At 37.6% G+C, this 14682-nt stretch overlaps 1 protein-coding gene across 3 annotated transcripts in view; it reads left to right on the top strand.

The window, feature by feature from the left end:
* Window positions 1–6767: 6767 nt before the first annotated feature.
* The window catches only part of CEP120 (centrosomal protein 120), a 38532-nt gene continuing 30617 nt past the window's right edge, over window positions 6768–14682 (top strand). For 2 of the 3 annotated variants that reach the window (XM_038124861.1, XM_038124860.1), the window contains exons 1-6: window positions 6768–7018; window positions 8291–8447; window positions 9372–9486; window positions 10408–10549; window positions 12615–12763; window positions 13549–13746. In XM_038124861.1, the coding sequence (XP_037980789.1) occupies window positions 6967–7018; window positions 8291–8447; window positions 9372–9486; window positions 10408–10549; window positions 12615–12763; window positions 13549–13746 (813 nt within the window). In that variant the 5' untranslated portion in view covers window positions 6768–6966. The other variant, XM_038124862.1, reaches the window with a different exon arrangement.

The following is a 14682-nucleotide window of genomic DNA, read 5'->3' as shown; positions in this document are numbered from 1 at the left end:
TGTTTTTGTCCTTGATTTCTCCACTTTTATATTATACAGCACATTCATAAATGTTCTCTTCAAAAAAGAAAGATAATGTCTTGATTTATATTACAACCAGCAAGGCCTAATGCACAGATGAAAGAACTAAAATTTGGGAGATCAAGGCTCTCAGTTTTTCACTGATCTGCCGGGTTTTGCAAGCCAAGATGATACTATTCTCTTTAGTTAAATGACAAAAATCCGCTATGTTTGCTATTCAAATATAACCTGAACTGCATGGATAAACTTTCTGATTGCAGAGATGTAGGAGCATATTTGTAGTCGCTTGGGACAAGATCTGAAATCCACTGAAGTTACCCCTCCAAATAAAACGATAATGTCCCTTCTCATTAACTCATGTGGGTTCTGAATCAGATCCTTAGTTTAACTTGTTTAACTTACTAGCTCTTTCAAGATGGAATGAGTTTCCTGGGAATTAAAGAGTAATAAAGTAATAAAAATAAAATATGGTAACATAGGAGATTGCCTTCAATATTATCATAAGGAGATGCCATTGGCTAAACATATTTAAGTATCAGTCAGAGAGTAATCTTTAAGACATTTTTCCTCTCACTAAGTACAATAAACTTTGAAAAATGGAAAGGTCTCTCTAAGAATACTAGAAGTGAAAAATAGAGCCCATGAAATACTCTCACCTTTACAGAATCTTTTTTCCCCCTCAAATGATGACTGAAAGTTTTCCTCTTACAAATAATTAAGGATTGGCAATTCTTCAGTATTAGCAATATTTACTAGGTGAGTAGTGAGCAGTCAAAAGTAGGAGACCATGAGACCACTCATTATTTACCCATTGGGGGCATTTTTAGATTTCAAAGCCATTAGCCATTTTTAGTCTTAGAACTTTTGATCACGAGCAATTTCACACAGGATCTGACCTGCTACTTTTACTGAAAAGGTCTGAAAATTTAACAGGAACAATCTGGTAAGCTACATAAACAGTCCTAGAAGTGCAACAACATAGGAGTGCTTAAGAGAGAGATGCACAATATATTCCAAAATTCTTCGGGATGCTCTTTTTTTTCATCGTAAAGTTCTAGATAGTCCTAGGCTTGAGAAAAGAACAAAGCCAGTGTTTTGTCCCTAGTTTGGAAATATCCACAGGATACTTTCTGTTAATTTTTCTTGAATGTAATTGTCTGTTTCCTTTACAGATCCAATTATTCTAACAGTTGTGGTGGGTTGACTGTGGCATCTGCTGCCAAGCATCCACTGCTCTATCACTCCCCTCCTCAGCTGGGCAGCAGTGATATAGTATAACAAAAAGCTATGGGTAGATAAGGACATGAAGAGATCACTCACCAGTTATTGACAGAGACAAAACAGATTGAACTTGAAGAAAAAATTAATTTGTTTTATTGACAGTTAAATCAGAGTGAGAATGATAAATAAAAGCAAAATAATATTAAAACACTTTCCCTCACCCCTTCCCTTTTCTCAGGCACTTGATCTTTGCCTCCTGCCCACAGCAGCACAGGACCGGGAATGGGAGTTGTAGCCCATGGGGGCTCTGGTCAGTTCATCACCCATGGGGGCTTCCCACAGGGTCACAGCCTCCTTCAGGCACTTCCACCTGCTCTGGCATGGGGTGCTCCTCAGGCTGTAGGTGGATGCCTGCTCCTCCGTGGTCCCCCATGAGCTGCACCGCAGGCTGCAGGGGAATCTGAGCTCCAGCACCTGCAGTAATGCCTCCTCCACCTCCCTCTCCACTGACCATGGTGTCTGCAGGGCAGTTTCTCTCACACATTTTCACTCGTCTCTCCTGCCTTCTGTTTCACAGCCATTTCTTTTCCCTTCCTAACTCTGTTATCTCAGAGGTGCTATTACCATTCCTGATGGGCTCAGCCTTGGCCAGCAGTGAGTTCAGCTTGGAAATGCCCGGCATTGGCCTTACTGGACATGGGGGCAGCTTCTCACTGAAACCACCCTGTAAGCCCCACTGCGAAAACCTTGCCACACAAAGCAAGTACAACAGCTTTTCTAATTTTCATTGATATTCATGATACATGATATCCGTGAGTGCAGCTCATGTGAATAGAATTAGGTATCACTATAAACAGTCTAGTGACATTTCACCATTTACACATATAACAGCTGTCAGTGGAGAAGAAATAATATTTTATTACTTTTCTGAAGAAATATATTTCACTCTTTTTTCTCCCATTTTCAGAAGAAGAAAACTTTGTACTTTTCTAATCTAATCTTTGAAAAGAGCCTTCAGCTTCCCTTCTTCTGCAATTCAAATATCCTTTGTGTAAATTATGTTTTTTTCTCCTCCAGATCAGTGATTCAAGTTCTAAATTTTGCCTTAAAGACAGTGTTTAAAATTTGTCTCTCATATTCAAACTTCACATAAAGTGTGCTCATACTGAGGCTATTTTACAATGAGAAACATTGGAACACTTAAGGATATGTCCAAAGTATTTCAAAGTGTAACCAAACAACCATAAGAAGACTATCTTTATAACACATATTCCACTTACATGCAATTTAAATCCCCTCTACAAAGAGGTACAGCTATTTATTATTCTTTCTGCATGAACAATCCTCAAATGTAAAAGGAGTTACAAGACAGGTTAAATAAGGACTAAATAAATGACTCTAAGCCAATTAGAAATACAGCAAGTAAAAATCTTTCAATGTCAATAGAAACATATTTTTCGATTTTTTATTTAAGAGAATGAAGTAAAGAAGGCAGAATGAATAACTTTGTAAAATGAGGTATAAGACATGGAGAAAAAATTGATATGTCATGTCCACTGGAAGTGAACCTGTGAAAAAATTAATGATAAATAAAAGCCTATTTATTTATATAAACCTATGAAAAAAAACCATGCCAAGAAAAATAATTTACTAATTAAGAACTGTTAAAACTTAATAGGCTCTAAACAAGGAGATAAACATAAAAATTGTTGATTAAAACATCTAATAAATGCACTCATAAATTATTAACTGAATAATTAGTTTAACCATTGTCTATATGAAAAAAAGTTTGTAATCAGTGCTAACTTAAGTATTGTACCTAGCATTCACTACTTGATTTGATTTTATGAGCTAACTTATAATATGTATTCACCTGAAGTTAATTATGTTGTTTCCGTAGACGTGAGTAAGGTGAAGATAGTAATAAAGCAAAACATACTGGACAGTCTCTATCCTCTTCACAGAAATTTGATACAGATTGACAAAAGGACACTTTAAGTGCTATAGTTCTAATCCTGTTGCTAAAAGAGAAACCTAATAACATTAATCTGTTAAAGGTGAATTAAAAGATCAAAGTAAGAAAATGGACAAACACATTAATATAATGTAATGAAACTGACTGTAGTTGAAACAGCCCATTTTATGACATATTCTCAGTGAATTAGGCTTTCTTACAGTTGTAACTTGGGGGATTTTAAGTCTATATCATTTCAGATAGAATAAAACAGTCTCACAAATTATTAGAAAGAAGAGCGCTGAATAGAAATAATATATAAAATCTTTTTAATACCAGCAATGTTTTTATATTGTTTCATTTAGATGCCTTTCCAAGTCTGGTACACTTACTGAAGTGTAAGAGTCATTAGGTTGTCGCTACTGTTCGGAGTTTTCCTTAGTTCAGAGTTTTCCTTAGTTTGAAGTCAATAAATGCATTTAGAAAAGAGCAAAACAAATTTCAATAAAGCATGTTTTACTCTTTCATCACTAAGGTCTAGATGATAGTCAAAACATTTCCTAACTCCTCCACTTCCTAAAGAGGGCTGTCTTTCTCTGCTGATTCTGAATTGTTTATAGCCACTTGTTGCAGCATTCCAGAAGTGCAAGTTATCCCACCATTTCACCATGATTGCTTACACTGTAGTTTTTGGGCTTCACAATGTTTTTCATTGGTGTAGATCCATTTTAGTTTGGCTATTAATCCTGCCACCTTTTCAGGGGAAGAAAACCTAATTCCTATGTGACTGTTCTCAAGTGCTTCCATGGTTTCTAACACTTCAAACCCCATCCCTGCTGCCCAAATGAGTACAGGGCCAACTGAAATCTGCTAGTGTCCACTTGCATACCACCCTTGAATATTTTTGATCATCAGGCCTGCTGCTGACAAATGGGGTGCACCTGTCCTAAAGTGAGAAAAGGATCTTTACTCACGAGTTAACAGGCCTCATTAAAGGAGTTTTAAACTAGATTTGAAGAGGAAAGGGTGTAAAAACACACTCACTAGAAACAAGCCTGGGAGCACCATCATGATCAAAACCCACAAAATTCTGCCAGGGACCAGCCTGATTCAGACACTGTTTTGTTATTCTCTTGATCTTCTTCCTGTTTCTTCCTTCTTCATTCCCTGCAACTGCAACAATAGAGGAAAATTTTACATGTGCTCCTGATCCCTTAACCAGTTAGTCTCAAGACACTGAATTCCCTTTTTGATTGCCTTTAGACTTCTTATTGCAATTTCATCACTGCCTGCTTGAAAAAGTATTAATAGTTAATAATCTGAGGACTGTACCAGGGTAGAAAATTTCCTCCTAATGTCTTTAACACAGGCTTTGAGGGGCAGCAGAGTTTCTTTAAGAACTGGATCCACTGTGCATATTGAGTTTTCTGTTCCTCTCAGAAGTCTCCTATGACAATGACAGGTCCTTTTTTCTTTTTCTGTATGGAAGCAGTCTTGACACAGGGAGTGACTTAAGCTGATTTAACCTCAGCAACATCTCTGACCTAGATGAACAATCCTTCTCGTTGCTGTTCAGCTGCATTTGCAGAGCCTTATTCCTATTATATACCAGGGCACCTGGGAGGGTGGGGTAGCAATGGAAGGGAAGCTCCACTGTGCAAGGCAGGAAATTGTCACCATTTCCTCCCTATCTCTTAAGTCATGATGTTCTGCAGATTAAAGACAGGATAGGGAATCCCCTGTATCATGCACCCTGTCTGCCTGACAGATTTGTCCTTGGGAAGGTAGGGGGTTTTTCAAGTAGTCTGTCTCTCACTCAGACTCTCTGATGCTGCTTAATGTACTCACCTCCTCACACAGTTCTGTCATTAATAGAGGTGTTCCTCTGCCTGGGCACATGTCCCACAGGTGGGCTCACTGCCAGTGTTCTCACATAGAGCACATCCTGCATCTGACACCTCGGCAGGTAAATCCACAAGTTGAGATATGAGTTAGCAAGACTATGATAGCATAATAAGAAAACAATCTTTGGTGGTTCTTGGATGAATAGAGAAAGACTTGGTGTACTTCAGAGTAAACGTAGATGATAATAACAAGGTCCCATTGTCTTTTTAATGTCATTTTTCTCTCCTTCTATCTTCTCCTTTTACTAAAAAAAAAAAAGTCTTTACTGAAAAGTTTATAGTGATGAGGCTCTTTCTTGGCACAGTTAATACCTGTAACATGAAAAGTCAAGTTAGAGCCAAGAGAGAATGTCAAAGGATAAAGTTCCATGAGTTAGGCGACCTGATTTAAAGGCTTGCTGTTACCAAAAGGAGAGATGCTTTGCCATGTGCAGACAAAAATACCCATAAACCAGCATTGTTAGTCACATGCTCAATCTTTTGTGCTGGCTCCGGCATTTTTCTGGCTCTCTGCTGAACCAGTCCAACTTGCTAAATAGGCAAAAAACAAATCCATGTACAATTACAAGAATAAGTGATTGTTTATTCAACAGTGGTTCACAAGAATAATATTTTCATGAATCACACCAAGAAAAATCAATTTTCAAATAAAAAAGCTGTACAGGTAAACTGTATATTTTTGTTATCAAATGGGATCACATTCCCTCACTGGCCAAAATCACGCACTTAACAGAGGTCTGCCTCCAGGTTTTGTGTAAAAAGTATCTATAAAAAGTACCTAGAACCTGGCTTGCAGAAGGTGACAGCGATAGAAATTTAACTCAGTCTGTAGAGATGGAGAGTTGCTGCGTCTCATGCAGTGTTAGACACCTGAAGATGACACCACAAAAAGGAACAGCCAGAATTGAACTTGGTCAGATTCAACTCAGATATAAGAAAGTGTCTTTTTGAGAAGTGTTTCAGAACCAGAATAAAATACTTGCAGAAGGAAAACAGGTTCTCCCTCTTCTGGTATTTGCAAACCATGACTCGGCAACTTTACAGAGTACATGTGTTACTAAAACTCAAGGATTTTATGTGCACACAAAGAATTTGCTACGCCGTCTACTAAAAAAATACTGCAGACTTAAAAATGGGGTGTTTTGCCTCACAGTCAAGACATATAACGTTCCCCGTTTAACGCGGAATGCCAGGTGCAAGGACACATTATTTTGTGATATTGCTGCTTACCTGATTATTACTTCATATGGAAGACAATACTGTAAAAAAATTTACCTAAGGAGGACAAAGCTGCATTTCACTACGACTGGATTCAAATTCTCCTGCTCTGACTCTCATGACAGTGGCGGGCGAAAAAAAAAAAGAAGTAGTAAAGAAACTTCCCCGCTTTAACAGAAGGCATGTCTTTGAAGCAGCTGGCATTCCTCCACTGGCAATACAGAGTGCTTGTGAAAAACCTTTTTATACTTTTGTTTGTGAGGTTCTTCGAATACGGTTCTACGCCCCTCTTTGACATTCCGCGCCTCGGCACTGCCGCTCGCCCTCAGGCCATGGCGCGGCGCGGGGCGGTGCCGGGCCCAGGCGCGGGGCGGGGCGGGGCGGGGCGGGGCGGGGCGGGGCGGGGCGGGGCGGGGCGGGGCCGGGCCCAGGCGCGGCGGTGCGGGGCGGAGCCGGCGGCGGAAGCGGCGGGGCCGGCGTTGCCGGGCGGAAGCGGCGGCGGTTGGTGTTTAAAGGCTCTGCGGCGGCAAAAGGGCGGTGGGTGGCGGCAAGGCGGGCGGAACGGCCCGAGAGCTCCCGGTTCTCTTCGCTCCGCCTTGGGTGTGGCTGCGCTTCCCGGCCTAGGCAGTGCCCGGGCGGAGCGGGGAGATGGTCTCCAGAGCCGCCGATCGGCTGCTGATTGTCGTCTCCGTGCTGGAAGGTAAGCGGGAGGGGCGAGAGGGTCGTGGCCTCCCGGTTGCTGCGCGTCCCCTCTGTCCCGAGAGGAAGATGAGGCTGGTTCTGCCTCCGAGGTGTTTCTCTGGTGACGTGAGCGGGGTAAGCCGAGCAGCGTTGAGTAACCCGACTGTTACTAATAAAGCTTTGGACGTACGTATCTTAAGGCCGGGGTTGGCTACCCTCTGTTAGGTTTTAGAGGTATTTATGCGATGTATTGTTTTAAGTGAATGAGAAAAGTAACATTCGTTCTCTGAGGATTTGGGTTTTGTTGGTTTGGTTTTGGTTGTTTTTTTTTTTGTTGTTGTTGTTTGTTTGGGTTTTTTTGGGCTTTTTTTTTTGTTTGTTTGTTTGTTTGGGGTTTTTTTTGGGTTTTGTTGTTTTGTTTTGTTTTGTTTTTTTTTAAGTAGTATTCTGGTATTTCTATCCCTTCATAGCAATCAGCCTTGAGTGTTGACTCAAACGTATATCTAGTTGGTCATCTTGCATTTCCACAGATTTTAGTTTCTGTCGTCTAATTAGAGTATGTGTGTGTGTGAGTTATTTGTTAGGATGTCGTTTTCTCTTTTAGGCTGTTTTGGAGATTAGTGGGGGTTTGGATTGTTTTGGCTGAATGCTTTCTCTTTGTCAGGTAAATCCTGTTATCTCTCTGTCCCTTTATGTATTTTGCCAGAGGAGCTTACGAATAAGATCATCTGATATGCTTGTAGTATCGTCTCCCCCCACTGTGATATAAGTAAACTTTTACTTCTTTTTGTCATTTCAAATCAGAATACTCAGGATGATCCTGAGCTCGGGACCAATCCTAGACAGTTTTAGGCACACTCCTAATCTGGTATGATTTTTTTTTTTCAGTAAGTGGCAGAAGGAGGAGAAACACCATTCATGACTTTTATAAGATCATGTTTTTCTGTTTTGATGTTGGACGGTCATAACATTTTCACTTGAAGTAAAACATTCACTCTCTTTCTCTTGCCTGCTCCCTTACCTATTGCCAATCATAGATTTCTCAAATAATTCTAAGTGCTTGCTACTTTGCTTTGTTACTTAATTTCCTGTTTATTCACATGTAGTCTGTTTTGTGTTATGTTCTTTCATATTTCTGCATAGTGCAAACTCTTTTTCTTTAAAGATCGAAGCAGGGAAGGTGACATGGGAAGTTAATTTCATTTATGGCATCTGGTAATTGATTTATGGCATCAGTCTGAGTTCTTGCACCTCTTTTAATGATGGCACATGCAATGCCACTCTTTTACAGGGCGCTGTTTCCCAAAACGACCCAAGTACATGCTTGTAGTTGAAGCCAAGTTAGATAGTGAACAGTTGGCTACTGACCCTGTGGAGCATACTGATCAGCCGGAATTTGCTACAGAATTGGCCTGGGAACTTGATAGGAAAGCACTTCATCAGCACAGGTACTGTTAGAAAGTGGAGTCTAATTTGCAGATAAACTTTAACTTTCTTGTCTTTACAGTTAGTGAAATACAATTTTGGTTTACTGTCATCTGAATTGTTTTTTAGAAACTTTCTTTTATCTACAATAATATGGAAAAATGTACTAATATACCAAAAAAGATAATACTAGTATACAAAAAAGGTAATATGTGGCAAGATAAGTGATGTTAAAAAATTCTAAAGGGTATATTAAAAACACCCCGCAGGCTCTTAGAGCAAATAATTCTGTAATTCAAACATTGCAGTCAGGCTTCCTTATGTATACTGTGGCACAAAAGTAACTTAATTTCAAGTCTGAAAAGCCTGTGTAATTAGTTTTTGAAAATTTCAAAGAGATAAGCTGAATGTTTTCATAAATGTTATTTCATTTCACAAGTCTTACAACTTACAGGTTGTAATGTTATGACTATGTCATCAAAGAAGTTAAAAAAAGCTATATCATTTTTATTTGACTGAGAAAGATGCCTACATTTGCCAGGTGCTAGATGTCTTATCTGTGCCTTGCGGTAGTCAGGTGCTATACCCAAAAGTCTTGTCCACAAATCCTGTTTTTAAAATGCCCCTCCAAGTGAAATAGAAATTTTATATGAGGCACTGTACTTTTCTCTTTTATGTGAGTGAAATGTTTATTTGTTGCTAATGTCTTTTTAATAGCACTTGAGACTGAGGCTCCAACGCACTCTTCTTAAAAAATTAAACCACTTTTTCATACTCTCACTTAGTGATGACTTGATGTTCAATATAAGTTCGGTTTCTGACCTAATGAAGCTAATCATAGAATAAGTTTTGTATCATTGGCTTGCTGGAAACTTACAAACTATCTTTGAGAACTAAGTGTAGACATACATTTTATATTTAGTATTTCCACTGCGTTACTTTTTCAGACTGCAGCGTACACCTATCAAACTCCAATGTTTTGCACTGGATCCTGTATCTTCAGCTAAAGAGAATATAGGCTATATTGTACTGGATCTAAGGGCTGCACCAGAAAAGAAACAGGTACATTATGGGGTATAAAGATTTTAAAAATTTGTTTTGACAACAATGCTGTTACAGATAATATAATTTGAATTAAAGCATAGACTGAACTTCTGAATCTCATTTTGGAGTACGACTGATCATATATGGGGGATTTTGTTGCTTATCTTAAGAGGAGAGACATCTTGACTCAGAGAGCGTGCACAAATGAAAAAATACAGTTGGTACTAATCTTGCTTACTTCTGATTTAAATAATAGGATAACTAGCAACCAATTAATCTACACAATCTCATTATTTAATCAACTGGAAAATTTTATCTAAGCAATAGATATGGAGCAGTTGAATTGAGTCTCCATCATCAAATCAAGTCTTAAGTTGTTTTTTTATAGTGGGCTTCTATGGAAGATGATGTGTTTAGGTGATTGTTTCTAGCCCTTTAATACAGCGTAGAGTAAGCACAATATAATTGTTTATCTAAATTTAATTAGCCAACTCCCTCCCCTTTGATCAAGCTTGATCAAAACATAACTTTAATATGGATCATACAAGGAGCCTGGTGTCCTATTTTGGTGTCATTCATCTAGAGCATTTTCAATGCATATTCAATGCATGTGATTTACTATGCGGTTGAGGATTTAAAGGTTTTCTAAATAAAGATTTATGATATATTTCTCTATCTAACTTTTGCACTGTACAAGTCAGTGAAAAAAAACAATATGTTCAGGTAGTCATCCAGTAACCATTCTATAGAATATTTTAGTACAGTAGTGTACTAAATAGACCAGATTTTTAGAAATAAAAAACAAAGTGTATTTCTGTAGATGATGAAGTAGAAGTGCTAGATTAGTGCTAGTACTGAGTTTTCTGTAATAGTATTATACTATTTTTTTCTGTTTTTTTAAAACACTTTTGGGTCCTATTTTTGTTTTTCACTCTGTAGGCACCTAAATGGTATCCTTTGCTTAGCAACAAGTACCCTAAGTTTAAACCTGAAATACAAATTGGTGTTGCATTGGAGACAGATTCAAAAGCACTGGTTGATGATTTTAAAGCAAAGGAGGCACCCCCTAGAGAAGGGAAGGGTAAGTAACATGACATTGCTCACTTTGAATTAAAAATCTTCCTGTGCCAGATGACGTATCACTTGTTGCAAATGTGTTAAGTCTCAAGAGAATTTTAATTTCACAGCAGTTCCAGTGCAAATCCTTTGATTAATATACCTTGTGGTAGTAACTTTTTCAAGGATTCTTTGCTGTGATAATTGTGTGACTTTTAGGTGGACAAGTTGCAAACCAATTGGTATTTAAGATGAGAATCAGGAGCTCATAGTTAACCCCCTTTTGTATTTTACTTGTTTTTATGGGCTTTGGAAGTTACAAAAGAAATAGGAAAGGAGCTTCTTTATAGAAGATAAAGTTTCAGTCGTTTGGGCTTGGAACTGTAAAGTAGTAAAATGTCTCATTTGCTGGGTAGACTTGCTTCTTTTTTGCTGGGTTCTTCTTCTAATCTTTACGTACTTAAATTATGTACTATTGGTAAGATTTTTTTGTAGTAGCATCTGCTTACTGTTGGGACTCATTCCAATTCTCAATTCTCTTGTTTATTTTTCTTATAGGAAATCAGTGAAATGTGTCAAAAATCTATTGGACCTCAAGTGTTAATGCTCATAGGTGCACTTCTGTGCTGTGCCTTTAAGTAACTTTTTCAAAAAACAAGGTCTTAGAAACTTCATTTAAAGAGTCCCAAAACAAAAACTTATTTCTATCTTGCCCTGATCTCTCACCCAAATGCTCATCTACTTAACTTTTCAAAAATGAGCCTTTTGGTACAACTAGTGGATTTTCTTCTGCAAACCTTACAATAGTTTGTGTTCTTGCCCTGAAGGTGCATTTTCCCTAATTCTAAATCCATCATCTATCTGCTGATGATCTGTGGCTGTAATTTTGTAGAAGTAGAGTGGTCAGTGGCAGCAAGTGTTTTATAAGCTTCTGGCCCAGAATTCACTGACTTGGCTGCATTTCAGGATTTAGTTAAGATGGGATTTAAGTTTCAGTGTAAGATACCTTACTTCATTCTTTCAGGTTTAGAGCAAAACACAGGGAACTTTCCATATTGTAACATCTGTAAAGGAGGCAAAGCACTACTCTAAATGATTCCTTAGTCTGGACTTCCCGTGTGATTTTTGTGCCTGCAAGTTCTCCTATCCCTCATGATGCTGAGAAAAAAAAATAAAAGACCTTTCTGCCTTTACTCAGCGCTGTTTCCCATTTCATGTTTTCTGTGGAATAATTGCTACAAACAAGTTTGACAGCTTTTTCCTTTTTTTCATCGTGTCAAAATTAGTCAATATCATATTTATGTGATGGGGAAAAACAAATTTCTATGTTTTCACAGTTTTAAAGCTAATGTTCCAGGCATTGGGTATGACAAAGCTGTATTACCCAATTCTAGTCTGGTCAGATACTTTTCCATTCAGTATTCGTACACTCTTTTTTTTCTTTTTTGACTTAAGTTGTCTAAGGCTTCCAGTATTTGAAACAGAGCTTTTTTGTTCACAAAATGCTATGTCATTATTTCTATTTGGTGTAACCTGAGGGCTGAATGTGTTGAATTACTGCCACTATAGAATAAAAACTAGCAAACCAAAATACAGAGTTTTATGTATTGAAGACTTGAGATGAAAAATCTGTAAATGAAGCATTCTAAAGATCTGTGGAATGGCACAGCATACTTGTTCCAATAGATTGCAATATGCAGTTATTGTTCTGCATTTTCTTTAATGAGCAAAGTAAAGAAATAGTATGGTATCATGTAGCCTAGTGAAATAAAATTCCAGTCACTGTAATCTTTCTCATTGTAACACAAAAATAGGAACTAGAATTCTGTTTAGCATGGTGTTCACCGTAACAGTTGTGAGCAAAAGTTAATTTCAGAAATTTTTGTAGCTGTTTCGAAGTATACCTAGGGACTTCGTTGTGTTTTGCATGCAAAACTTTGGTAATAGGCATCAAGATCTTTATTTGTAATTTTTCTTTCCACATGTAAATTTCATGTGTAATGCTTAAAAATAAAATTGCAATTATATATCAGATTGCTGCAGCAATTACAAAGAGCACTAGTTACTTATGTTTATTTCTTCTCTCTTAGTACTAGCCCTTTTTCGTGGACTGGACCCTAAAAGTATTGTACCAGTCTTGAATGAAGAAGAGGGCTATCATCAAATTGGACCAGCAGAGTATTGCAGAGATCACTTTATCTTGTCTGTAACCATTGCATTTGCCACACAGTTGGAACAGGTCTGTTTCCTTGCTATGTGTAGTTTTTAAGTGTTATCCCACAGTAGTATTTTCACCCTCCCATTCCTCATTTCTAATTAGTTTTTTTATGGTTTTTTGAGTTTATTTCAGGAAATAACCTTGTCCCAAAGTGAATTTATATTAATTTTAAAACTTCATGAATTTCAGACTGCAAATGAAATATAATTCTTTTGAAGTACCAAAGCTGTATTTAGTTCATATGATGCATTCTTATGAAGTGCACACCTCTCTACTGCAATATAGTGTAAGAAGTTTGTGTATGGATAATACCAGTCTTCAGTGTGGTGCCCATGCACTGGAGTTCAAACAAGGTGAAATGCTTTTTAAGTATGTAAGACAGAGTTCATGTATTGCCTCTTTCAGGCATTGAACTCACAGTTGCCTGCAGGATGAACTAGCTCTTCGTCTGTTTCAGTCTTTTATTTAATCACATAAATTATATAACAGTGTCTAATCTACATTATTTAATAATTGGAAATATTTTATGAAGGCATAGCTTATTTCTGAGTATTTGTGCAGTACTTGATGTTAGTAAATACATGTCAGTTACAGCCCTTGGTGTTGACAGGTCTTGCTCTTTTTCTTAAAAAAAGTAAAACATTTTTAATTTGAGTATTAATATAATAAGTTATATGTGGCATGCAAGCTACAATTTAGGTCAGCTGGTCACTCTTTAAGTTCCAATTTCCAAACTAGTGCTTCAGAATTACTGTAACTCTGCATCAAGGAAAGAGATACTTAATTCTCTTCTGCATCTCTTTCAGTTAGTTCCTAGTACTATGAAGCTCCCTGATTGGCAACCTGAGTTTTTTTTCTACTACTCATTACTGGGAAATGATGTCACAAATGAACCTTTCACTGATTTAATTAACCCAAACTTCGAGCCAGAAAGAGCTTCAGTTCGAATACGTAGTACGGTGGATGTTCTTCAAGTTTATCTTTGTGCTCAATCAAAATTGCAGGTAAGCTGTTTAATTTCAAATGTGAATGAAAATAAATAATTAAAACGAGAGAAATAGAGTATGTCTAAAGTTGTATCTGTGAAGCATTTCTGTTTCCAAAACTAAGATGGTGTTAGAGTATTTTGGCTCAAATACAAATTGATTGTCTTGATGATATGAGGGAAACTGTAGCAGCAAGTTTCCTAGCTCAGGTGGAGTGGTGTCTTTTCATTAGTTGTTGTTAATTGGCCTGTTAACAGCAGGCTGGTTTACATGTCATGATAAAAGCTGCTGCTGAAATGTGATCTTCCCAAAGAGCTAATGTTGGCTCTCTGAAGAGCTCTGAGCTTTGGGGCCTGTACTGCAGTTAGACCATCTGTAACCCAGAGTCCTGCTTTGTGCTACCTATGGTAATACCATTCCAGCTACTCAGGTCACTTTTGCTTAAGTTCTAAAATAATTTTCCTCAGCACTCTTTGTGAATGACTAGGGAGGTCTGTCTTTTTTCCCTGCTCTGTAACCAAATGCTGTTTCTAAATACACTACAGATGTTTTTGGGCTGTTAGGGGATATTGCTTATCTTTTTTAGCCTTGCCTGTAAATGGAGGACATGGTTTAGTGGTAAGTTGGCAGTGTTAGGTTAACAGCTGGACTCAGCAGACTTAAGGGTCTTTTCAGAACTAAGTGTTTGTAATTAGCTCAAAGTAATTACAAAATTATAAAACAAGAGTCTGCTTCATTGAATGAGGGTGGTGTAGGGTTTCTGAATGTAGGTAGTAAATAAGACCACATTAGTTATGCAAAGCAATTTGTGGATCTGGACCCTTTTAAAGTTATTTTTCTTTCAGTTTATACAGACCATTCTTTGCAGGGTGGTTTAAGGATGTTTTTATTTAAATCTTGTATTGTTTCAATTTTTTTATTTTTTTGCCCAAGTTTAAATATTTTTGGATCAAC

Source organism: Motacilla alba, chromosome Z, assembly GCF_015832195.1.
Source record: "Motacilla alba alba isolate MOTALB_02 chromosome Z, Motacilla_alba_V1.0_pri, whole genome shotgun sequence".
In the NCBI taxonomy this organism is placed as follows: domain Eukaryota; kingdom Metazoa; phylum Chordata; class Aves; order Passeriformes; family Motacillidae; genus Motacilla; species Motacilla alba.
The sequence above is the reverse complement of the archived record's forward strand: the minus strand, read 5'-3'. Positions and strand labels throughout refer to the sequence as shown.